This window comes from Mesoplodon bidens, assembly GCF_964165515.1.
Source record: "Mesoplodon bidens genome assembly, chromosome: 11".
Classification (NCBI taxonomy): domain Eukaryota; kingdom Metazoa; phylum Chordata; class Mammalia; order Artiodactyla; family Ziphiidae; genus Mesoplodon; species Mesoplodon bidens.
In genome coordinates this window covers 20,926,879-20,950,404 of record NC_138167.1, presented here as the reverse complement: position 1 = coordinate 20,950,404, position 23,526 = coordinate 20,926,879, and the positions used below count along the sequence as shown (strand labels likewise).

General features: G+C 41.0%; 1 protein-coding gene across 1 annotated transcript in view; it reads left to right on the top strand.

Moving 5' to 3' along the window:
* ITPR2 (inositol 1,4,5-trisphosphate receptor type 2) overlaps positions 1-10,918 on the top strand; it is a 534,949-nt gene extending 524,031 nt beyond the window's left edge. The window contains exons 56-57 of the mRNA XM_081250074.1: positions 7,341-7,502; positions 8,220-10,918. Of these exons, the coding sequence (XP_081106200.1) occupies positions 7,341-7,502; positions 8,220-8,306 (249 nt within the window). The 3' untranslated portion in view covers positions 8,307-10,918. The remainder of the gene's footprint in view (positions 1-7,340; positions 7,503-8,219) is intronic.
* The last annotated feature ends 12,608 nt before the right edge of the window (positions 10,919-23,526 follow it).

The following is a 23,526-nucleotide window of genomic DNA, read 5'->3' as shown; positions in this document are numbered from 1 at the left end:
TTAAAAGCCCGCATGCCCCGGGGCAACTAAGCCCACGTGCTGCAACGAAAGATCCCACGCACTGCAACTAAGACCCGATGCTGCCAATAAACAAACAAACAAACAAACATACATACATACATTTAAAAAGAAAAAAGTGAGGGCTGGCAAATGGATCTTCCAGTCCTGGAACGTGTTATTTTTCTAATGCAGCAAAATTTGCTCTTCTGCCCTCCCTTTTCTTTAGAATGAGTTGCCAAGGTTTTCATTTATTTGTCAATCCAGGAATAACGTTTTCATTTCAAAGGACACAGCTGGATCCTTTCTGTCACCTCCAGTCCCCAGTGTTTGTCAGACAAGAGTGTGTTTTCCAGCTCATCCTTTCTTCCTCAAAACCCAGGGCCTGCATCCGAACCCCTGTGAGAATCAGCCTTTTTGTTGTCCATATCGAGCAATATTTGTCCCATACAGGTCGGGTGTTTACCAGGAGCAAATGAAGCTAGAAGCCCAGATGCTAGTGTTGTGGGTGTCCCTTAAGTTTCTTTTTTTTTTTTTTTTTTGGCTGCATCGGGTCTTAGTTGCGGCATGCGGGATCTTTTTTTTTTTCAACTGCAGCACACGGGCTCTTCATTGCAACGTGCGGGCCCAGTAGTTGTGGCGCGCAGGCTTAGTTGCCCCGCGGCATGTGGGATCTTAGCTCCCCGACCAGGGATTGAATTGGCATCCCCTGCATTGGAAGGCGGATTCTTAACCACTGGACTGCCAGGGAAGTCCCTCCCTTAAGTTTTTGAGCTAATGTCTCACCTGCCAGCAAGGCCGCCGTGTTGGTCTGAGGGTGGGAAGCCCACCATGCCCCTCCTTCATTGAGCAGAGGCTGGGATGGGGTACATGAAGCACTTCGCGTTAACCAACACGATTACTTTGACTTCAGAAAGAATCCCTGTTCCAGATATTGTCCTTGTTCTGAAGTTCCAGGAAAGCAGGAATTATGTCTCTCCTTCAGGGACCTTCCAGTAAGTAGGTGGTATTAGCATTGCTGGTGTTCCTTTTGCGAGCCATTTCTGCTGACATCTTCAAACCAAAAGTGCAAAGAGAGGAATGCAGTGGGTCACAATGAGGCTTTGGGGAAATGGTTATACTCGTCAGCCTAGGAGGCTTTGCATATGATTTTAGAATGGAAAATGAAATATAAACTTAAGACTTAGAAGAGGATGGTAACCAAGAAAAACCTTTGCCAGTGGTCTTGTAACAGCATATTTTAAGCATAGAGAGTCTAGAAGAAGAAATGAGGATGCAGATTAAATGGTTTATTGATATTCCAGTACAACACAATACTGTGCATGGTATGTTCAATGTGATACCCCTCATGAGCAGTCTTTTAGAGCACTCTGCAAAATTGCAGTGAATGTCAAGCATTGATCAATGTATTTCCACAGTATCTGCATCTGCATTTCTGATACAATACCTAAAGCATTTATTTCTGATTTTCAATAAATAAACCTTTAGCATACCCCAGAAGAAGTAATCAAGGGGGTTCAAGGTATAAAATATATTCTCACTGTAGTCTCTGTTTTCTCTGGCAAATTCAGAAGCTAAGCATTGACATCTCCATTGGACGTGGAAAAATAGTCCAGTGCAGTGAAAGGAGCACAAGATTTCCTTTTGCACAAAGTGGAGGCCAAAGCCTGGCCCAGTCACTTGTAACCCCTATGTGGCCTTGGCAAGTAACTAATCCTCTTCCTGCCTCAGTGTTGTCATCTGTAAAATGGAGATGGTAACAGTCTCAACCTTATGGAATCATTCTGGGTATTGGCCATAGCATGACTAAAGTGCCTGACACTTGCCAAGCAGCCAAAAAATGGGATTATTACTGTGTTATAGAACTACAGTGCTTGCTTTCTCTTTAGTTTACATGCAGGTGACTTATTTTTAATCTTTTTTTAAACCTTTTTTTATTGAAGTATAGTTGATTTACATTTTAGGTGTACAGCAAAGTGATTCAGTTATATATATGTATACATATATTCTTTTTCAGATTCTTTTCCATTATCGGTTATTACAAGATACTGAATATAGTTCCCTGTGCTATACAGTAGGTCCTTGCTGTTTATCTATTTTATATATAGTAGTGTATATCTGTTAATCCCTAATTATCCTAAATTATCCCACGTGACTTTTAATGTGTACCTAGTAGAACGAAAATGACATAAGACAGTTTCTCCAATGTTTGGCTCACTGAAATCAGTCTCCTCCTACTTTTCAATCTCGTTCTGATGCAGAGAGAAATCCTTACAATCTTTACATTTTCTCAAGCCCGTCACCAATTAAGCATCAGCAGGGCTAGATTATATAAGAGCTTTTCCACTACGTAATATGGAAGAACTTGTCCAGAAGTGGAAGTCAAGTGCAGGGAAACAGTTATAAGACCTCAAGGAAACCTAAACTTTCTAGGTTTCAGACTGGGCGTTTGTAATATGCTGAGCTTGGGTTATGTGGTTTCAAGGTTGCTTCTAGCCTAAATGCTATGTTTCTGTTTGCTCACTTGGCGAGCTTGGGGCTTGTCTCAGCAATTTGGTTTGTAAAGTTTTGAATTCATAGCTCACAGAATGATGAGCTGTAAGAGACATAGAGACCACCCAGGGTAACACTCTGGTTTTACAGATGAGGAAACTGGGACTCAGAGTATAAGGCTTCCCCACCATCCTTATATCACATAGCTAGCTTTTGGCTGAACTAAAACCAAAACCCAGGTGTTCTGACTCCTAGATCAATGCTCTTTCCTTTATATCGCATGGCCTCTTTCCTGCAAATGGGGTATCACATTTAAGAACCAAATATGAAAACAGCACAGCTGAGCTCTGACTGACTCTGACAACCTAATTGTTTACGGAATAACTACAAAATTACATAAGTCAAATTGATCTGACTGTTGAAAGGACTATTTGAAGGGTTTTCACACTTAAGTCTGTCTATGTTCTAGTGATGGAGAAAGACACATTATTATTAGAATTTAGGGATAGCAAGAGGGTTATGGCTGGCATGCTCTCGGTCCCTTCATCTCTGGGCTTTGCATTTTAGAAGGCTTGAGAAGCTCTGGATTTCCCATCACCAAGTAGCTAGGATCATACACTGTAACCTCAGAATCTAACACTTAATCTGCAGCTTCCCTGACTTTATATTACCCTGTGGTTAAACATTTTCATTCCTGATGAAATAAGGAAATGGTGTCATATTGACTAACCAAAGTCGCCATGGGCCTCTGCTAATCATGAGAATGATCACGAGATGTACGTAGCATATGTGAGTAACCGAGAAATAACAAATCAAATCCAACTGCTTTGTTAGATGATGGACTCATTGCAAGTCGACGCGGTGAGGGAGTGGTGTCCTGTTCACCAGTCACCGTTCTGAGTGTCTGTCCTGCAGTTCTGGCTTAGACTAAAGTCCAGCGCTCTCCTTTCTCACCGGGCTCAGGCTGAGCCTTCCATGGAAGCCACTCTTCTTGACACTGGAGCAGAGAGAGGAACCTTGGGGTATTTCATTGGGAACAACTTTCAGTGAACAAGCCTGTGCAGCATTTACTCTAAGAACTCTGCTTGATTTGAGTTAATTTTGGTGAAAAGAACATACTTTCTGCACGAATTTGGAGGAACACCCATTGTGAAAATTTATTTTTAAAAGAGTGGCTTTTTTTTGTAAAAAGAGGACAAAAGACCATACACTTAGGTTGCTTATTTTTTGCCATTTTAGTGAGATGCAAAACATTCAAGTCAGGTTCCCAGAAATTAAGAAAAGGAACCAGAAAGCATTCAATACTGAAAAAAAAATCTTAATGACATGTTATATTTTAGCTTCAGATTATGGTCCATTGATACACAGAGGAAGAGAGGAATGAAACAAAAAGCACAAAACTAGGAGAGAAAAGGCTGAGAACCAGGCAAACAAACAAAAACAGAGAAAGATACAGGCAGTGCAAGGAAGAAAGATGAGAAAAACCAAAAGAGGATTAGAAGAGAGAATGATCTTTAGGGACTCGGAGAAAGGACAGTGGAGCTGGGTGGCTTTCCTGGCTCTCCCTTAAGCCCGGCTTGTCGCTGTTTTCATCATCTTTGATTGAAGTCTTACTCTCCACCTAGACTGTCAATTCTACCAGCACAAGAACTGCACTGGGTTTGGCTCTCTATTGTTTTCCCAGTGCCTACCACAGACATAGTCAACACTGTAAGAATTAGGCAATGAATGGATGAACAAAGGAACAAGTGAAAAAAGAATGTGTAAGGGAAGAGTCCTGTGGCCCAACCAGCTGGGGCAGTGGTCCCCTGAGAACTGCCATTGTCTCCTCAAAAGCAAGAGACCGTGGACTGGGCTGACCTGGGCCCCGCAACACCTACAAGAGCATTTCTTCGGAGGCGATTCCACCATCTCACCCGTGTTCTCTTTGCTAAGCATTAGAACACTGTTTTGTCTCTCTTTCTCTTGGAAACTTTCTGAAAGCTGATGTTTTCGCCAGCCCCACCTTGGGTATCACCATGTCTCCTGGTACCTTCTCACCCCAGGCCCAGTTGTCTGAGGTTCTCGAACGCTTCTGTTCCATCAGCCTCCCTGGAATCCCTGTCCTGATACAGACCAACTCTCCTCTCCTACAAGCTGCCTTCTTGGCTCTCCCGAGAGGAGTCCCCTGTCCTTTAGCCCACTGGTAGCAGTGGCCGATCTTCCTACCCCCTTAGTACGAAGGGCCCCAGAAGCGGGTCAGCTGACTCAACTCCCCATCGCCAAGAAATCATCACATCTTCACCCTCATGTGAAAACCCATTCTTCAAGCCTTTCCGTCACTGTCTTCTAATACCCCCTGGTCACTCCTGGGTGTCATCCACCCCTTCTACTGACCTCCTTCAGGATGAATTCGCGGATTTCGTGCATGATTCATCCAAAAGATTCTCCTCTGCAAATTGTGATTTTTAAAATCTGTAGTAAAATATACATAAAACATAAAATTTTACCATTTTAACCATTTTACGTGTAGAGTTTTATGGCATTCGGTACCTTCACGTTGTTATGCGGCCGTCACCACCGTCCATCTCCAGAGAGTTTTCATCTTCCCAAACTAAAACGCCGTACCCATGAAATACTAACTCCCCAAATTCCCTGATATTTTATCAGATTTCAGGCCCTCTCACTCTAGAATTTTTATTTCCTGACATTGTGCTGCGTTCAGGATTTTAAATATTTTTCCACTTTCTGTCCACAGTCTCCCTTGCCAGGAGGCCTGGATGCAGACAGGTCTGGGTGGGGATCCCAGCTAAACGATTTGCCAGCCTCAGTTTCTTCATTTGTAAAATTAAGATATAGAGAATACGGTAGATAATATAAATACTAAATAGATAAGAGAACTGGAGTCCATTGGATCGTCCAAAGGATTAAGTGCTGACAGAGCATTTAGCACAGGTCTGCGCTTCTCCATCCCTCCTACCAGGTCCACACGCTAGTGTTCCTCACTCCAGCCACTGCTCTGCTGACATTCCTAGCTTCCTGATACCTTTGTCTTCCTAAGGCCCATTCCAAGGGACACACCATCTTGTATCAGTCCAGCTCTCTGCCTCAACTCCACACCCACTTGGGCTGTTGGTGAACAGTGGTCTTTGCTGGAGTCATTACAAGGCACGGTCTCCCACTCCGCCCCTGCAAGCAATTAATGGGCCCCTATTTGGCTTCCTCTTCCCATTCCTCATGCCAGCCATTTCAGGTCTTTCCTCTTCACTCCATCTCCCTACCCTGCCACTACCCAAGCAGTTACCATTTATCTTCTATGTCTCCATAGATCAGAGTTCTTAAACTTTAGTGCGCATAGGAGTCATGCAGGTCCCCTAAGAGGTTCTAATTTTGTAAGAGACAGTGGGGTTGAAAGCTGCTATTTTAACAAGCAACCCCAGGGGATTTTGATACGCAGAGTGCCCAGTTCACTTTTTGTGGAGGGCTCTCCTAAGCCACAAGCTCCTTGAGAGCAGACATGTTGTCTTACCTGATTTTCATCTCTAAATACCTGGCAACAGATATTGAAGGATTAATTGAATGAATGAATCTGGCTGTCACTCTGCACTTCAGCATAAGTTACCATTCTCCTTTGAAATGCTAATTGGCTACAGCTATTTAAATGCAGCTTAAATCTCTTTAATATGTTTTATCCTATCCTTTATCAGCCCTTTTCACTGCCATTGGGGGTAGGGGACTATAAAGAACATGTTATTCTCTGACTAACAACTACCAAAAAAAAAAAAAAAAACCAATCCAAGGTCCAGATGAGGTTTAGGGAGAAGTGCAGAGATACATAGGTTGGGTCTTTCCCCTTTCCTCTTAGGGGAGGAACGTACTCTGCTGACTCGTGTTCTAGGGATCAGCTAGGCAGACATCTTTGTAGCCACTGCAGTGGACTTTTCTGGAGTGGAAAGAATCTTAAGCAGGAAGGTCACTGCTAGGGATATTGGGAGAAGGTGACTTAGAGAAATAGGTAGAGATACAGACTGACATATCCAGTCAGTGGTGGAAAGGCTCACCTGCCTTCAAATCCTAACTCTGCCATTTTCTAGCTTGTGATGAGGGTAATTAAACTGCTGGGGCCGCTTGATTCCTCATCTGTAAAATGGGACAGTGATTTACCTTGCAAGCTCTTTTGAGGATTGAAAGACAGGGTATAAATAATTCACAGTGATTCTATGATGGTAGGCAATCAGGCAGAGTTTTCAAGAGAGGTGGGTATCTCATTAACCATCTGTCTTTACCACAATGGAGGGGACACACACACACACCCACACACACGTATGTGCTCACACCCCTACACTCAATCAGCCTGGAAAAACAGAAGTGGCACCAGCTATTGCCCTCTGGGGAAGTCTAACTCTAAAACCTCCCTCCCACTGTAATAAAATGTTTCCAAAGAGAGCAGACAGGGTAACCTCGGGCCATGCCCTTCCACTTCCCTCTTCCCTGAGCGGAGCTGGGAGCCTGTCTTGGGGAAGTGGGAGGTAAACCAGCATGGGTGGCTGGAACTGAAACATTTCTTTTAGCATCTCCAGACCCTACCTCATCATTCATCAAGATTCACTGATCGCCCACAGCGTTCAGGGCGCTGCTCTAAATGCTTTATCCGGGACCTCCCTGGGAGCCCCTACGAAGTTTGTTGCAATATTTAATTCCCACCCTCAACCTCTCCCCACCCCTGGCCAGAAAGAGTACCTTTTGCTTTGGGTGCTAAGAAACTTTGATTTAAATGTTAATAATAATGAGCACTTATAAACATTCTTTACAGAACTTCAGGCGCTCTTCCATATTTATTCCCTTGTTCCTGCACATGTATTTGCTTTTAGGAGAAGAATTTGGACTGGTTTCCTCGGATGCGAGCTATGTCCCTTGTTAGCAATGAAGGTGACAGTGAACAAAATGAGATTCGGACCCTGCAGGAGAAGTTGGAATCGACCATGAGTCTGGTCAGACAGCTCTCGGGTCAGCTGGCGGAGCTCAAGGAGCAGGTGGGTGCACTGGGCAGATGGAGCTGGGGGGCGGGGCATGTGAAATCGTTCACCACTGTGAGAGAGGGGTGGCTGGAGACTCCTGGGCGCAAGATTGTTACCCACGATGGACTGTAAATTCCCATAAAAAAAACACCCCACGTTGTGCTGTAAGAACCAAATCTCTGCAAGCAGAGGCTACTTCTACTTATCACACCTCCCCATCTTGTGTGACACTTCTACGGAACGGGGAAGGAAGGAGCAGATACCTAAAGACAAGGACCTCTTTGGACTTTTTTATAGAAAATCGTATTCTCTGCCATCATACCCATTACTGACTTCATCAGAAAGGCAGATCGTCATTAGTACCTGTCATTTCAACACTACAATCAACCCCTTCGTCGTGTAACATTGTGAGCATTAGTAAAAATATCAAAAGTAACTGTGGTAGGTTTTAAAATGACTAAGGTGATGGCGATGATTATATGTGTGTGACAAGCAAGGGCTGCTTTAAAAGAACCACAGTTCCTCTTTCTTAACCACAGACAGGGGTTTGCTCTGTTTCTCTGCCTAGGGAAATTCACTTTAAAAAATATTTTCCCTTTTTTGATAAATATATTTTCTATGATGCTGGACAGACTATAGGTGCTTGGGAAATATTCACCCAACCTTGTGTGTCCCACCAGCACTGAGAAAGAGTGAGAAAATCAGCTCAACGCGTTCTCTCTTTTCCCCCAGATGACAGAACAAAGGAAGAATAAGCAGAGACTGGGCTTTCTCGGATCCAACACACCCCACGTGAATCATCACATGCCACCACACTGATACCATGGGGGCAGCCGTGACTAGCCTTTCATCAGTGTGCTGCCAGAGATCACTGAATACAGAACTGAGATGGAGGGGAGTGAACAGTGCCTATTGTTGAAAAGTTAAAAACAGCCAAGTGCCAAGATGTTGAGTGGTTTAGCTCCGAGAACAATTTCTAACTGTGTTTTCATGGTTGAGGAGACCAAACTTAAAATGCAGCCACTAAAAAGCACACATCACGCATTCTTAATGCAAAGAGAGGTGCCTTGCTCAAATGGACGGAGAAGGTAGGGGGAGGCGGGGTGGAAGGAGATGCAGGGCGGAGAGAACTACCTTTGGCTGAATCTATAAGAGTCCATTTTGTCTTAAATGCTGACTGCGACCTTTGTCATGGTTGGTTGGAATTTCTTTCTTTTAATTATGGCATATAGGCCAGTGATACAGGAAGTCATATTTTGGTGGCTAAGTTTTACTAAGGGAAAGAACTGAAAAGATTAAAAATGAGAGTTGCAAAGAAAAATGGTAATGCTTCCAAACCGTAGCTGTCACAGGCCAATTTCCTTATTTATAACGTGCAACACAATGGACTTACAGCTCTAGGAACTAGAGCTTTGGGGCTTATGCCCCTCGGGCTGACAACGCGACTGGAACGTGATTTCCTTCTCCCAGATTCAGAGGGGCTCTGTCAGTATGGAGCACAAAAAGAGGTTTTCATAAAACTTGTTTAAAAACACGCTTAAAGTCATGTAGAGGCTAAGATTTTTTAAAGATTTGGGGACAAAAAAGCTGACAGTAAGCCCCAAGCACATATGTATGCTATTAAAATACATCGAGATTAATAAATGAAGATGCTTAAAGGTGACAGGAAATATTGAGAAACTTATGATGGTGGCATTGCCTTTTATAAATATGGAGTAAAAGCTATTTGATTCATGTTTGCTGTACTTAAGAACTGAGTGGTTTTATTTATGCTATTCTTGCAGTTAGGGAAAAAATCCAAGAAACATATTGAATACTCAAGAAAATGCAGCGTTTCAATTGCATATTTTAAACTGTATCAGTAAGAGCTTTTCAAAATGTAAAGAGATAATAATCTCTTCCTCAAATTGTTTGTATGTTAAATTATGCAACCAGAATTTGTGGAGGGAGAAATTAACCTGCCATGCTTGTATTATTCTTAGCGATTACGCTTTTAGAATGTTAAGGCAAAATTCAGATCATGAAAGTGTTAGGAGAACTGCCACGTGGCAATAGAGCAGGCACGTGACACCAGACTCTTGGAGCTGCTCTGCAAGCTGACCTTTCCTGGTCGCTGCCCCGAGAAGAACAAAAAATTGCATTTTTAAACTCTCATGTTATTACCACTAAGGTTTAAGTTCAGGACAGCATTTGCTACGACCATTTTTAAAGCTTTTGGATTATTTTAATATAGTTTAAGCTATTGGCTTCTAAAATTCTCAAATCATGGTCTGGGTAGATGATAAAGGATGCCTGAACCAATCCTTTTTCCACACACACCATTAAAATGTAGACTTGGAGGAAAGCTGTTGAAACCCAGAGCAATGAATTTTTGAACTGAATCTGCTGGTACACCTCCCCCGCTCCTCCAAATACCTACCCAAGTTAAGAATTCCTTACTCTGATCTGATGGTATTTTTCCTAACCAGTTGCTGAAAGATCATGAAACAAAGATACTCAGAAACTGGGATATATATCTGTATGCAACACAGAACTTTGAACCTAGGAGGCATTCAGTAAATGTATGAGAAATTCCAGTGTCATTCGATCCTGATGCTTCATTGAAACTTTATATCATATATTTGATTTTTTAAAATGGCTTCACCAAAACTGAAGTAGACCAAAGCAGCCATTTTTTAAAAAATCCAAGACCATTATGGTTATTAACAGTATTAGATGAAAAGTACCTTTTAAAATATTTTAATTAGGCAGAGTTTCATGGGAAGGGAAAAGAAGAGAAAGGTGGAAAACATTGGCTATATTCCAATGTCAGAACTTATCCCTGTTTAACACAGAGTAAAATTTTTCTGATGGATGTTCCAGCATCAGGAAAATAAGTTAATTTGTACAGATGAGAGCAACCTGCCTTTCAGGTGAACTATCTAGTCTTTCTTACACTTTTTTATAGAGAATGAGCCATTGGGTATGTACTGCCGTCAAGAAATGGCTTAATCTCTCCAACCATTGTGGAGTGGCAGGTCACCATGTCACAGTGTGTTTTCTCCTATGAGAAGTATTCAAAAGCGATTACAACTAACCAGACTCTTATTTAATCAAAATTGAAATATTTCTCAGTTGTGTTTCTCTTTCTTTCCTGACTAAATACTTTAAGACTATAAAGCAAAATAAACAAAAGCAAACAAAAAAAGGCAGTTTCAAGGCTATGAAATTCACGATGGAGAAGATAATCACAGGGAAATTTGACATTCGCTATAAATTTATGTTTGTTTTGTGTATGTTTGTTAACGCAACTGGAATATTTGACCTAGGCAAGTGTCAATTAACATTCTCATATTTATATAGCAATATTAAAATAAATATAATCATCTTTGATTTTGATGTTAAGGAAAATGTTTTACTATTTAGGTATTAAAACCCATATTGGTTTAAAAGTATGTTTCCGCTGAATATAATTTTTAATTTCAAAAGGATCTTATTCCCCTACATGTTCCATTCGGAGGTCCAAGAGTTTCATGCAAGCATGTTTTAAGGCTATAATATTAAAAAATAAATTTTATACATGTACAACTTATATTTAACTCTAAAAAGTTAGACGGGGCTTGTTTTCTTTCATACTGAAATTTTTCTGTTGGTGATGAAGATGCAGTTTCTAGTGGATTACTGATAAGTCAGGAAGATACTTCATTCAAGTCAGAACTAATGGCTTGCTTTTTTCCATATTCTCAGCTCGCAACTCCTTGTTTTGGCTGCTCTTTTTAGTTTATAGTTGTTTTATTAGAAGCAATCATGCAGTAAGGCCCACCCTCTACCCGGACGCCCCAGGGCTGAGAATGAGCAGAGAGGCTGGGGGTCTGGAGACTTGGGGAAGGAAGGTGCAGATTTGGGACTTCGCTATGATTAGGGGAAAGGAGTAAAGGATAGACAGTAGGATGAACAGGGCTTACCCTCCAGGAACCCAGTAGACTGGGGCATAGGTAAGTAAATATTGCACAAGTATAATGACGTGACAGATTGCAGGCTCAAGAGACAACCCTTAAACATGCAAAGAACAGGGCTTTGTGGGGAGTAGCCCTAAGAGGTGTGTTCTCTCCAGCAGTTCTTAAATCCTTACAGAATAAGAAATCAGCATATTCTGACCCACAGACCTGTTCCAGGATGCCCTGACACACGATACGTTGCAAAAAGGGGTGCAGCAGGCATCTTAAAGACAAGCACAGGTGCCTACAGGAACCAGGCAAGTGACTAAAATGCGTGCAAGTGTGAGGGGCACACTGTTTGTAGGGAGGGGGGAGCCTGTGGAGAGCTTCTTTTTTTTTTAAATTTATTTTAGTGAAGTATATAGTTGATTTACAATGTTTGTGTTAATTTCTACTGTACAGCAAAGTGACTCAGTTATACATATATATATATATATATATACGTTTTTTCCATATTCTTTTCCATCATGGTTTATCCCAGGATGCTGAATATAGTGCCCTGTGCTATACAGTAGGACCTTGTTGTTCATCCATTCTATATGTAATAGTTTGCATCTGTTAATGTGGGGAACTTTCTATTTGCAAAATTTGACACCTAATTCCACTTTGAAGAAAATGCCTGAGGCCAGTTGAGGCCCTCTAGTCACCCATTTGTTGATAAAGCTACCCCATTTGGTAGAAGAAAATACACTATACCAAAATGGAGCACAGGAGCTAAAATGCATGTGAAACTTGAGAAATCGGAAAACAAATCCAGGTGTCACCTCTGAACTGAAGTGTTTCCACAGACTTGAACTAATTTATAAAATTATCATACCAGTGCTTCTCATTTCACCAGTAGCCTTTTTTTTTTTTTTCCTACAGTAGAGGGATGCTACATTTGCCTCAGAAAACATGATTCTAATATATGTCAAAGCCAGATAAGTATAACTTATAAATTATTATTAATAAAATTGAATTTGTTTAGCTTTTTTGCATGTGATACTTTAAGTGCTTTATTCATTTCTTAATGTTTCTGAATAATGTATCCATTGGTATGAAAGTCATTATTATTGCTATTTTACATAATGAGACATAGGGGACAAAAATTTTGGTGACTTGAATCACACTGGTGAGCTAATCCAGGTGGACCATTGTGTCCAGCGCTTACTGAGAGTTGGTCAAATTCCCAGTTGGCCAACACCTACTGGTATATCTACATCCTGGTGATACACAGCAGGGGCTCTGTGGGTACAGGCCGTTTGGCCATCCAGGATTTCCTGGTTCTTAACCCCCAGAGCGTGGGACAGCTGAAATCAAAATGACTTGCATGAATCACATGCAAACCACAAAGAGAATTCTCTGCTCACATGGGCAATTTCTAGTGTCCTTGAAGCTGTGTGGCAAGAATTGTTTTGTTTTGTTTGGGATCCGAGGAAAGGTTTCGGGAGGGAAAGTGGGCAATGTGTTCCTCTTCCAGTGAGAGTAACTAGCACGAAGGGTGGGAGGATACACGTGGAGGGGAGTGTGATGGACATTTGAAAGTCACCCTGCCTTTGACTGTCAACCGCAGTGCTTTGGGGAAGTCGGGAAGGCTAGTCTTCAGAGCACAACTGCAGGCCAGAAATCTGTGCACTTGAACCTCTCCTATGTCCCTCCCCGACAGCAGAGGCGCTGGCACGTCACATGGAACGTGTCACATGGCAAACAAAGAAACACAGAGACCAAACTTGATGAAAGTAGAAAATTTATAAGAACAGAGAGAAGTTGTTGAACTCAGTTTGACTCAATCTAACAGCAAATTCTGGTCTTTACACTTCGATGTGGATTTCCCCCTAGATTAGCCTGTTCCCTTTTCACTCTGGTCCTTGGGGTAAAATCAGCTCCAGGTAGAATTGCCCTCCTAACAGCTGTGGAAATGTGGGTACAGGTGTGGATTCCCTCTACAATCCACTGCAGCACTTCCTTCCAAAGTTCTCCTTCCCTCAAATCTATTTGTGTAGGGAAAACCTTCTTCTGAGGCTGCTGCCTGTCCTAATAACTGTGGTTTTCGTTTTGTTTTTATAATTGTCTTCACTGTGGACAGTTTTATCTGCCTTTCTGTCTGCCATAACCTGTTCCCTCTCTTTCAACATGGATCAGATGATTTTTTGCGATCCTGGTCTTCTCAGCAGTATATTCAAATAAAAATTTTCTGAACACATTACCTTAAAATTAGACCCTGCTTCATAAAAAATATTAATGTATTTTATATCATTTAGGGTTTTATTGGAGAAGAAAAATCAGGTTGGGTGACATGGACTAAGAGGATTTTAAGGATTTGACATCATGCAGTTGTAGTGAAGAGCTGGTGAAGAACTCGATGGAAGGCTGCTGCTTCTGCATCAGTGGTGGTAGGGCTGAAGTCACGGTGAGTCAGTGGGGCTAGTGGTCAGGAGAAAAAGCTGGGTGTGAGGCACGGAAGAGCAAGGACAAACTAGGACCCATGAGAAAAAAATTCGCATCTAGCTTTTGCTACCTCCAAACTCCATAGCTCATGTGACATAAAAAAGAAGCTAGTGTCCTTCACCATGGAGATGCATGTGCATCTGACCCAGGACTCAGCGAAGCTGAAGAGGAGATCTGATGGGAACTGGAAGATGGAAGACTGTGGACTGGCTGCTGCCCACACCAGCATGGTGAGCAGGAGATCAGGCTTCAGTGGTACCTGTTGCCTACTCCTTCTGAACTTAATGACTGTTGCTTCACTCCCACCTCCCAAATCTCAAGAAAATATCTCCTGTGGTCAAAATTAACCTATAATCCTATGAGAGAGGAGGTTCTGAGAAACGTAGTTCCAGCTAAGCTAAACTGATGGAGTGCAAAGCCACTCCATGGGAATAGAACTTAATGCTCACCAATAGCGATGCTCCTCCTCGTACTGGACACACAAAGGACATATTTCCCAGCACCCATTGTGGTTTGGTGGAAACACACGACTAGTTCTTTTTTTTTTTTTTTAGATTTTTTTAAGGGTTTGTATTTTTTAAAGGATTTTTTCTGTTTGTTTGTTTGTTGGCCGCGCCATGCGGCATGCGAGATCTTACTTCCATGACGAGGGATCGAACCCGTGCCCTCTGTGGTGGAAGTGCGGAAACTTAACCACTGGACCACCAGGGAATTCCCTAGATTTATTTATTATTGAGGTAACTTTGGTTATAACATTATATACGTTTCATGTGTACAACATTATATTTCTATTTCTGTATACCCTACAGCCTACCCACCACCAAAAATTTAGTTTCCGTCCATCACCATGCAGTTGATCCCTTTTACCCATTTCGCCCCTCTGGTAACCACTACTCTGTTCTCTGTATCTACATGTTTGTTTTTGTTTGGTTTGGTTTGTCCCATTTATTCTGTTTGTTTGTTTTTTATATTCCACATATCAGTAAAATCATACTATATTTGTCTTTCTCCATATGACTTATTTCACTTAGTATAGTACCCTCAGGGTCCATCCATGTTGTCACAAATGGTGAGATTTCATCTTTTTTATGGTCATTACTATTCCATTATGTATCTATACATACCACGTATTCTTTATCCATTCATCCATTGATGGGCACTTAGGTTGTTTCCATATCTTGGCTATTGTAAATAATGCCATGATGAACATAAGGGTGCATATATCTTTTCAAATTAGTGTATTCATGTTCTTTGGATAAATGCCCAGAAGTAGGATGGCTGGATCATTTGGTAGCTCTAGTCTTAACTTATTGAGGAATCTCCATACTGTTTTCCATAGTGACTGCACCAATTTACAGTCCCACCAACAGTGTACCAGGGTTCCTTTTCCTCCACATTGTTTCCAACATTTGTTATTCCTTGTATTTTGATGATAGCCATTCTAACAGGTGTGAGGTGATATCTCATTGAGGTTTTGATTTGCATTTCCCTGATAACTAGTGATGTTGAACACCTTTTCATGTGCCTGTTGACCATTTGTATTTCTTTAGAAACATTTTTAATCGGGTTGTTTGTTTTTTTGTTGTTGAGTTAATATGAGTTCTTTATATATTTTGGATCTTAACCCCTTATCAGATATAGGATTTGCAAATATCTTCTCCCATTCAGTAAGTTGTGTTTTCATTTCGATGATGGTTTTCTTTGCTCTGCAGAAGCTCTCTAGTTTGATGTAGTTCCATTTGTTTATTTTTTGCTTTTGTTTCTCTTGCCTGAGGAGATATATCTAGAAAGATATTGCTAAGACCAGTGTCAAAGTGCATACTGCCTATGTTTTCTTCTAGGAGTTTTATAGTTTCAGACCTTACATCTAAGTCTTTAATCCATTTTGAGTTGAATTTTGTGTATGGTGTGAGACAGTGGTCCTAAGTTTCATTTTTTCACATATGGCTGATATGACTAGTTCTGATTAGTGGATTGTGAGTGCAGTTGACAAGCAGGGGTGGTAGAAAAAAGGTCCCTGTACAACCTCAAGTTCTTTCCCCACCACATTAATCATGGAGGCCAAGATGGAACCAGCCTGAATCCCCAAGTCACCGCTTTGAAGGGAACTACTACCCTGGAGATCCTTGATACACACAGCAGAATTGATATGAGTGAGAAATAAACTTTTGTGTGTTAAGCCATTGAAATTTAAGGGTTTTTTGGTTTTTGTTAAATAAATGAGATTGGGGTATGTGTGATTGTTGCTGTAGCATAACCCAGCCTACCTGACTAATCCAGATATATGTATTAGGCACCAGAAAATTGACCCAAATATACAACTTCTGGGAGGTGTGCAAGAAAAATATAAAGAAAATTCTATGTAGGCAAAATCTAATTATTTATCATTTAAAAACTGCATGTAATCCAAAGGTCCAGTAATTTGGGGTGTGTTTTAAAATTTATGATTCAGTCATAGGATGGAATGTTATGAATCTGTGGGAAGTATGTAAACTGAGGCAACATTGGAAAACAGGCAGGATAAACTTTTTAAATGCCTACAAATTATATGTACACTATTAACTATAGAAAAGCATGTTTCTCAAAAAGACTTAAACAAAATACACTATAATGGTATTTGTTTTAAAACAGCTACAGGATTATACAGTATTTTCCTTTTCTATTTTCTAAGCTTTTTATAGTTTTAAAAGTTGCTTTTATAGTCTAATAACATTTTTTTAAAAGAAATGAAAGTTGTATTAAATCCAGCAAGTGTTTTCTAGGAACAAGTTTTCCCAAACTCATTTACATTTATATAGGATCATTGGAATTGTAGATTAAATAAATACTATAGCCACAGTTTATACTGATTTCAACAAGACATTTAAGAAAAGTTGCATGATATTCCTTTGGACAAGATAGAAAATTTGTCCTTGATTAGAGTGGAGTTCTACAAATATGCATGCAAGTGAACAATTTTACCTAACATGAGATTAGGGTAAATTATCCTTGGCCTATTGTTAGATCTCTGTCCTTGGCCTTTTCCTGACCAACCTTTATTCCAATGTCTGGAATAACAAAATAGCAAAATTATAAAATGTGGAGATGACATAAAGTGGGGAAGTGGAGTAAACAGGATGGATGACAAAGTAACAATATGGTCAGAAAACTAGAATAGTGAACAAAGCTATTGTGATAAACTTTAACTGGGAGAAATGTAAAATTTAGCTCTACAGAGCTCAGTTACATAAATATAGGGTAGAGAAGACAAACATGTTATTAAAAAAAATCAAACAGACCTTGAGATTTTTAATAACTTCTAGCTCTATATTTATATATTCATTTACTTCAACATATGTTTATTTAGTGTCTGTTATATTTAAGGAATATTGCAGAAGTCCAAGCAAGATATGATGAGAGTTTTATCTCAAAGAGTAAGCATTGGGGATAGAAAGACGGCTTGGTTGAATACAAGAAATATTCAAAAGGGAGAATGTACAGAACGTGGTGCCCAACTGGGTACTCAAGAAGGAGGAACCCAGAATGATTCTTGGAGGGACTTCCCTGGTGGTCCCGTGGTTAAGACTCCACACTCCCAGTGCATGAATGGGGAAATAGTGATGCTGTTCATTGAGCTGGGGAATGCTGAAGGAGTAGGCTATAGGAGGGGAGTAAAAGATAAGCTTATTCTTGGACACACTGAGTTTTAGTTCTTTAAGAGACATCTGGGAAGGAATATCTGTTAGACAGTTGGATATAAGGGTCTAGAGTCCATGAAAGAAGTCAGGGCTAGAGATAGAAGAAAGAGTCATCAAGACATAACATGACAGAGAGACCAAAGGAGTAAATAAATGCTGAAAGACAGAGAATAGACATTAAGAAGAGAAGAAGATCAAGGGTAGAGCCCCAAAGAACATCTAGCAAGGGAAGCCAAAAAAAAAGTGAGAAAACTTAGAGAGCTAATGTGAGAATAAAAAAGGAATGATGTTTCAGAAGTCAAGGGAGAAGAGAGATTCAAAAAGGTACAGAATTTCCTATCAAATATGTTAGTAGACTGTCAGAGCGTCATATACACCCTAACTTTATATTTGTAAACATAAAAACTAGAGAGTAATGCCATACCTAATAATACAATATAGAAACAAAATTCCATCATCACACATAAACTAGATAATACCATTATTAAAGCAAAGAAAAGTCTATTTAGGAATTTTTCTAACTGCATCTGGGCCACTCCCTTGACATTCCATTCTCAGAATCAGTTTGTGGACAGCCTAACATAAGAAACTAGGGGAAAACTTTGACTCACTCTCACAGTTTGTCCTTACACCAGGATATGGACTGCTCTCATCTGGAAAACGGGTGACCATCCCCTTTTACATGAGAGCTGTGCTCTGAGTCAGTCAGTCCCCATGTCAACCTTCCCCTTCTCCCTTCTGTTCCCATCAAATCTTCTCATTCTACCTCTACAGGTAAACGTCCTGTATATAACTCTACAGGAAGTAGAATGGGGCAGGCGAGAAGCAAGGTTCATCTTGGCATGTCTACTCAGTGGAGGAAAACTGTTGTGAGTCTGGACAGGAAGGTTGCTGGGAGTAATACATACACGGAATGAAAAATAATGTGCTGCATCTAGAGGATCTAGAATTAGTGTAGAAAGAACGCACTTCTACGAAAATTGCTTGCTAGGCACTGCCGTTTGGGCTGCTAGCATGCACATCAACCTGCTCAAGCAAGAGAAGTAAAGTGGGAATGAAGAAAATGGTCTTCTTCTACCAAAGGGAACTCCATGTTCTCCTTCCTCCGGCATGGCTGATTGAGGGCAGCTAGGAGGGTAGCGCCAAATAGGCTCAGTGTAGCACAGGACATCCTAAGGAACCAAGTCCTGGCCTCCCTTTCAAGTCAACCTTCACATGGTAGAGATACAACTGAATGCTGAATTAAAAAGGACGTAGCAGCAGAGCCTTCTCTGCATCTGAATTTTTTTAATTGAAGTATAGTTGATTTATAATGTTGTGATAATTTCTGCTGTACAGCAAAGTGATTCAGTTATACATATATATATTCTTTTTCTAATATTCTTTTCCATTATGGTTTATCATAGGATATTGAACATCATCCTCTGTGCTATGCAGTAGGACCTTGTTGTTTATCCATTCTATGTATAATAGCTACATCTGCTAACCCCAACCTCCCATTCCATCCCTCCCCGAAACCCCTCCTTAATTTGGCTACATGAAGAATTACAGACAAGTATAAGCTCAGGAAATTTTAAATGAGAAGCATATTTCTATCACCAGTTCAAACTCATTTCATAGTTGCAGGGCCCAGTTTTCTGGCTTCAAGATACCCAACACATGACAATTTACCTGCTTTTCAATAGTTTCAACATTGTGCTATTGGTTTGACCTGTACCTTGTGGTATGTGCCTTCTCTTGGCTTAAAATAATCCAGCAATGTGTAGACATGCATATAGACAAACACACAAATATTGGATGTACTATACCACGAAGTTGAGACTGACTTTGTGCCCCACACAATCTTGTTCGTCTAGTGTCACCTTTAAAGACCCTGGGCTGGCTCAGTGAATGAGCTATGCAGGCAGCCAGTCCAACACAGTGTGATGGCCTATTCTGTGAAGGCCACGCCCATCCGTGATTGTCCAGACTCCACTGTCTATCTGATTTCAACTGTCCGTGACTCGATAATCACTTCTTTAAATTAAAAATAATTGTAAAAAATAAATTTAAAAATAAAAACAAAATAAAAATTGTAAATTTTTTTAAGAGAATAATTGTGCTGTGTATGGAGGATGGGAGATAAAGTGGAACATGCTCTGTAAAAAAGAACTCATGGGAGGGGAAAGGTTAGCTAAGAGAGGTATTCTATGGAGCCCAGAAGAAGGAGCTTGGAGGAGAAAGGAGAGGAGTTCACAGTTGCATCACGCTCAGCTGAGCTAATACTAGAAGCACCTAACATTCCCTGAATGTGCACCAAAGGATACTACATGCTGCACATGTTTTAACTTATTTAATCTTCCTGTAACGCTGTGATATATTTTAATTATCTCTAGTTTAAAGATGAGGAAACTGAGGCATGAAGAAGTTAAGCAATTTGCCCCAAATCCCACAGCTTATACGATCTGAACCAACACAGTCTGACGCTAAAATCCATCCTCTCAGCCCATGGGCTACCGTGCACTGAAGAACAAACAGAAGATGTAGGACAAGTCATGCTGGAGGAGAGATGGAAATGTAGCAGTGTCCTTAAATAATTAAAGTAGAAGTAGGAGAGGCAGAGGCAGGAGGAAAGCTAGGCAGCTCTCAGAAGATGAAGATCTAGGACAAACGCCTGAGGGATGGGAGAAAATGAAGACAAGCTCTGCCTCTTCCTATATGTATTTATCCATAAAACATCTGTCAAGGTCACACACTGTTTCAAGCACTGAGCTGGGCACTGGAGATACAAAGACAAAATATAACCACTATTCTTGAGAAGCTCACACTTCCAGAGTGAGATGGGCCAACATTATTTCAACACAATGTAGTAAATACTAGGGTTGACGTATGGAAGTTTCCACGTCCGAAGTGTGGAAAGAGGTTGCAGAGAGGAAATGGCATTGAGGAACTGAATGGGAAGTGGCCAAGGAAAGGGCTCAGGGAGAATAGGCATTTGAAATCTCAGGCAGAGTGAAGGCAAACAAAGAGAGACAAGAAAAAAGGAACTGTGTTCATGGAATGGCCAAAGTTGCAGTGGCTGGTGTGTCACGGAGGAGTAGTAAGAGCCAGGCCATGAAACTGTCCATGTTATTATCTCAAGAAGCAATGGGAGAGAGGCCAGCAAAAGCTTTTACAGGAAGCGGAACATGATCATGTTTAGTTTCAGCAAAGTAACTAGAGGCAGAGTGAGGGCTGGATTGGAGAGGAAGAAGTTATCAACAGGAAGGCCAGTTCAGTTAGGTTGCTGCAAATATCCACCCAAGAGAAGGCCTGTGTCAGGGCACTGGTGGTCTACAAAGAAGCATGGACAGCCCAAGAGACATTACTGAGTTAGAGGGCCAGGATTTTAGACCAATAGAGGGAGAGTTATTAAGGATTATGTCAAGGTTCTAATTTGGGAGAGAGGGTAGATGTCCATTAGCGGGGGTGGGGGGGTGGGAATTCTTCACAGGGAATATGTTTGTGACCTGTCGAGTTTGAGGAAACTACCAGGCATCCAGATGAATATTATAGTAGACTCTATAATTGTTGAGGCAATTAATATCATCATTGTGATCTCCTAACACCTTATTTTCAATGCCAGATAGCTTCTCTATAAAAACAGTAACGGATTGTAGATGGTTGGCAACTGAATCAGTTGCCTGAACGCTATAGATGGAGATGCAATAATCGCAGTGTATTCTGAGTTTAGCTAAGAAGAACCAAGATTTATATCAAGTTTTACAATGCTTTAACATATGGTATTACTTTTAATCCCCCCAGCAATCCTAAAGGTAGGTATTTAATATACTTCCAAAGTAATATTTAATACCCTTTCAATTTTGAGGAATTGAAGTCAGTTGTGTTAGTGATCACACAGTTAGTTAACAGTGGCACTACAACTGGACCACCTCCTTCTACCTTTGCCTGTAGAGAGAGACCATCCTCATGAGACTGCAAAGCCACTGAGGTCAGAACTGGTCTTGTTAATTCTTAAGATTCTGATGTTTATCACAATGCCCAGAGTATGGTAGCACCGAATCACTGGATTTATTCATTTGTGGAATGAAGATATGGATGACACACCTCTAACATTCTAGAATTCTTTACTTTGTTAAATTAACACGATTACATTCCTGAGTAAATATTTTCTTGGAAATGAAAAATTAAAGATATTAGGCAGGTGTTACTTCTTGTGACAAAGCTTGGGAGAAAGGATAGATTCCATTAGCTAAAATAACGCTGTGGGAGGGGGTAATATTATAAAGAGAATATATAGGAAGAGATATTTCCATATAATCTAATTCATTTCCCATGCTGCTGGCAGGAAGACCCTTTCCTGAATCCCACCTGAACAAGCCTTTTCATTGCTGTCTTTCCAAGGGTGTGCCTATACACCGACTCCTCATCTTCTCTGCCTGCCTCTCTCTATTTTATTACAGGACATTTTCATTGAGCTATCGAAATTGGATGTGTCAGACACATTAAAAGCAATGGCAGTTGTGGCAAGTTAGTTGATATATTTTAAAATAAACCAAGAGGGCCATGTTGATGTCAGGGAAATAAATTGCTCTATTTAGCAACAGGTGATTTATTTAACGGCGGTAGACAGGGTCCAAGGGATGCCAAGCTGCATACATTTGGGGAAGAGCTGAGCTGTTTTCTCAGAAATCTCTCATATGGGACCAAAATAAGAGCCAGAGAAGTTTGTGAGAAGATTAATTGAGTTCTTGATTTGGGAATGACCCCAAGGAATGAATTTTATTTCCCATGTGCTGCAAAATTGACCTCGTAGCATTTCTGAAGGCGAGACACGTTCTAGAAGCATCAGGTGTGAGCACTGACCCAGACTTCATGGGTTTTCCTCAAACTGCAGCAGCAGCATTTTCCTGGCTCACCTCTGAGGACAAAGCGTGATGTTTCCAAAAGTGCAGGAAGCTGAGAGGCAGAAGTCTGGGACTTCACTCTTTCTTCCTCTCCCCATTCAACCTTGGTTGGTGGCTGCTAGATACAAGGTAATCAACACATGTGAATTGACTGAAATCTAAAGTTGCAAACGTACAGCACAGCAGCTAAAAGCACGGGCCCCCGTTCTAGAAGGCCCTGATTGGCATCCTGGTTCTGCCTCTTATTCACTGGGTGACCATGAACAAGTTTCTGGCCTTTCTGTGCCTCATTTTTCTCATCAGTAGATGAAGATGGTAGTAGTACTGATCACAGACAGTTAATGTGATGTTAAATGAGTTACTACAATTACAGAGAGGACCACCTGCGATTGTCCCTTCTCTTATCATTGACAATTCCCTCTCCATTGGTTAATTCCCCTCAGCAACACATCTACTGGAATAGCTCCCTTGAAAGAGAATCCTTGATCTTACATCCTTCTCTAGTTTTGACCTTATTTCTTTTCTCTCATTCACATAAAAACTCCTGGAAAGGATTGTACACTTGCTCTTTGATCCATTCCATTCAGACGTTTATCTTTACTATTCCAATGAAATTGTTCCTCAGAATCACCGGTGACCTCCATCTTGCCTAAGCTGAAGGTCAATTCTAAAGGTTCTCTCATGGGACACAACGTTCAGCAGCATTTGACCCATCCTGGATTCCCTCATTCTGCAACACAACTCTTGGTTCTTTTCTTACTCCACTTGGCCACTCTTCCTTAGTCTTCTTTGCAGGCACTTCCTCACTGGACTGCCGCAGGGGTCAGTCTCTGGAACTTCTCTGTCCTTTTTCTATGCTCCCTGGATGATTTCATTCAGTCTCGTGCTAACTACAGATGTAGATTTAAATACATGGCAATGACTCCCAAATCAATACCTGCAGCCCCAGTGTTTCCCCTGGAATCCCCCAGAATCCAACTCTTTTTTCACATCTCCACGTGGATGAACAATAGGCCTCTTAATCTTAGTTCAGTCAACCCTCATTGTTCGAGGATTCCATATTTGCAAATTT